Here is a 3,135-nt window from a genome sequence, read left to right as displayed (position 1 = left end):
CAAAACTCAACTTCTGCGATAGCCTGCGAAGGCCCAGATGCGGCAGTTGCGTGGGGTGCGACATGGCTGCGATTTGAGGTTTTCCCGGTTTCGCGTCTGTCGCATCGCGTGTCGCATCGCGAAAAGCTTCTGTGAATCCCGCTTAATTCGTACTTGTACTTCACTGGTCCTTTTTCTTCCTCGAAAAAATTTAAAGGGGAAGTGCATCGATTTTTCGAGTATGGTCCAGAAGAAAGACAATTTGATATCGGTTCGAATGGCATATCTCTCGCTTTCATACGATAAGCCAAACTTGCCAAATCGCCAATTGTATACTCACGTTGCCATAGCAACCAGCGCAGTGATGACGTACGAAAGGCTTAGCTCCACCACAGAGAAGGTCGATCACCGCAGAATTTGGTCATTTTCAATTGGTTTATTGTATTCACGAAGTGAAAGAAGGGCTGTGTTCAATGCTGTTAGTGCAGTGAACTGTTTGTTAGTAGTCCTCTCGGTTGTGCACTGGGACGTGACACCGACAGGAGAAAGCTGGAGTCCGGAGACACCAGCAGACAAGCGAAAATAGTGACGAGCAAAATGCTGAAATCTTGGTTGGGACAAATAAGACGTTCAGCATTTCCCCCAACCAAGGACCATGCCGTTTGCTCTTTCCACTTCCTGAAGATGAATGAGATGCTTCCTGGCGACTCTCCTATCTCTCGTAACATCTTCTGAAGCCAGGTGAGACGACGGGTGGTGGAGATTGACGAATGAAATAATGTCGTAGGTTTGAAAGTTTGCTGAAAATGTCTCAGGAGAGATGGCGAATTCCAAGCATCTTGTCCTGGAGGAAACCATTTCCTAGGCACAGTCAGCCTAGGGAAATGCATGAGAAGGGCGATAAATAGTTCACGGCACTAACAGCATTGAACACAGCACTTCTTTCACATCGTGAATACAATAAGACAATTGAAAAATGACCAATTTATGCAGTGATCGACCTTCTCTGTGGAGGAGCTAAGCCTTTCATACGTCATCACTGCTCTGGTCGCTATAGCAACGTGAGCATACAATTGGCGATTTAGCAAGTTTGGCTTATCGTATGAAAGCGAGAGATATGCCACTCGAACCGATATCAAATTGTCTTTCTTCTGGACCCTACTCGAAAAATCGCTGCACTTCCCCTTTAATGTATGTTCACAATGCATGCAGGCATAGTGGGATGGTCTAAGACCATGATTGAGAAACAGAGGGTACCAGGTTCAAGTCCTGCTTGGAAGCGGAAGGATTTTTTTCCAGCCGTGCTGCAACCCACAGTTAATTGGGAACTCGTGGCCTGGCACGAGGGAAACATGGATGCAGTGAATGGGATTTCGGTCTTTGACCACTTTGTGGTGGGTCTGATCTACTCACCTCCCACCGCTTAGGAGCTGCATCTGCGCCTTGATCCAAGAGGGTGGTGGCGTTCCTGCGGATGCGGAAAACTGGGCCTTTGGCCGAGTCTCACGCGAACCGTGAATTTTTTTTCACAATGCACACTGCAGATCGCAGAGCTAGAGGTGTAAACACACTAAAGCGGTTATTATCATTAATTTTGCATGTAACCATGTCATGGCCTAGACGCATGCCACGTCAAGTAACTAGTTAGTGGCAGTTGTTGGTGCCGTGGAGCGCTCCAGCACAGCCACAGGAGACAAAATGCGCTTCATTCAAACACCGCGTCAAGTATTCCAGCTCAGATCAGCTATCCTTTCCCAAAGCAGACAGCCGTATCGTCTGGGGGACGCTCCACACCATTATGTACATGACGTATTGTATGCACTACTGCGATGTAGACAACCACTTGGGAAGCACAGTCAGTAGAGTAGGCATGGTATTGTACCGGTATTTGTATTGTAAATAATCGACGTGGAGACAACAATTTTATAATAGCAATAAAGAGAACAAATTCTGCAGTCATCGCCACACTACAACGAAGTCATGAAAGTTAACCAGAATTAATTTTCTTGTCACATTCATCAGTGGAAAGTCGTGACTGAAGAGTAACCATGCAGAACAGTGATTAAATATACATTCAATGATGTGGTACGAGAACAAACCTTCCCTCATTCTATTTTGGCACTGTATTTTGTTCTCGTAACACATCATTGAATGTATATTTAATCATTGTTCAGCATGGTTACTCTTCAGTCACGACTTTCCACTGATGAATGTGACAAGAAATTTAATTCTGGTAAACTTTCATGACTTCGTTGTAGTGTGGCGATGACTGCAGAATTTGTTCTCTTTATTGCTATTATATTTGTATTTCCCTCAAACCAGTTAATATTTGTATTGTATTTTTTATTTAAAGGATTTCCCAAAGGCATAGCCTATCGGGGGGATCTCCTAAATTTGAAAATGATCCTTGATTTATATACTAGTGAAGCGAATTGTGCAGGCAAATATATGCTGTTTATAATGAACGCGAGTCCGAAATTCTGAAACAAAATCTATAGCGGTAATCTTGGGTGGAAGGCAATTCCATAGTGGTAGGGCGGTACGCTGTTGCTGCCAGGACTGGACCCGAGTCACCAAGACCGAGTCCAGGAGACTGACAGGCGAGACCTAGGCAGCGAAGTAAAGACAGCTCGTCACAGAACTGACAGCATGCAGACAGACTGCGGCAATACGCCCAGTGAGCATGAGAAGTCAGATTTTGCCTGTGCTTAGTTCTGGTGAAGTAAAATAAAGCGAAGTACTGTAAGTGTAACCAGACTGCCTAGTGCAGTACAGGCATGCTACTGGCATGCTATTGCTAGTGCCAAGTAGTGGCAGTGCCTGGACCATGACGACATGGTACAATGTAGATCTTCGTGTAGACCTACGTGTAGACTACGGTAGCCTACACGTAGGACGGCCTTTGGCCGCGCCGACCTTCGGTCGTACCACTTCCAAAACCCCTCCTACGTCCCTGTGACAGAGCAGTGGAGCTCGATCGCCACCAATTTATTTTGTCACCCTAGCTCGCTGCGGTGCTGAACGTGTGTGCTGTTGACTTCTAAGTTCTAGTTGGACCCCTGCGACAGGTCCTGTTCGTTTTGCTTAGCACTCTGGAATGGATTTGTGCTGGTGGCGGGGGAAAAGCGAAATGCTTTCTGTCCTGTGTGCAATCGC

At 46.1% G+C, this 3,135-nt stretch overlaps 1 protein-coding gene across 1 annotated transcript in view; it reads left to right on the top strand.

Annotated features, from left to right (window-relative positions):
• Positions 1 to 2,907: 2,907 nt before the first annotated feature.
• The window catches only part of LOC135827287 (metal transporter CNNM4-like), an 18,727-nt gene continuing 18,499 nt past the window's right edge, over positions 2,908 to 3,135 (top strand). The window contains exon 1 of the mRNA XM_065339815.1: positions 2,908 to 3,135. This exon is cut by the window's right edge and continues 559 nt beyond it. Coding sequence (XP_065195887.1) covers positions 3,077 to 3,135 — 59 coding nt within the window. The 5' untranslated portion in view covers positions 2,908 to 3,076.

This window comes from Sycon ciliatum, chromosome 11 (assembly GCF_964019385.1).
Source record: "Sycon ciliatum chromosome 11, ocSycCili1.1, whole genome shotgun sequence".
In the NCBI taxonomy this organism is placed as follows: domain Eukaryota; kingdom Metazoa; phylum Porifera; class Calcarea; order Leucosolenida; family Sycettidae; genus Sycon; species Sycon ciliatum.
Note: the sequence above shows the minus strand (reverse complement) of the source record. Positions and strands in the feature narration are given on the sequence as shown.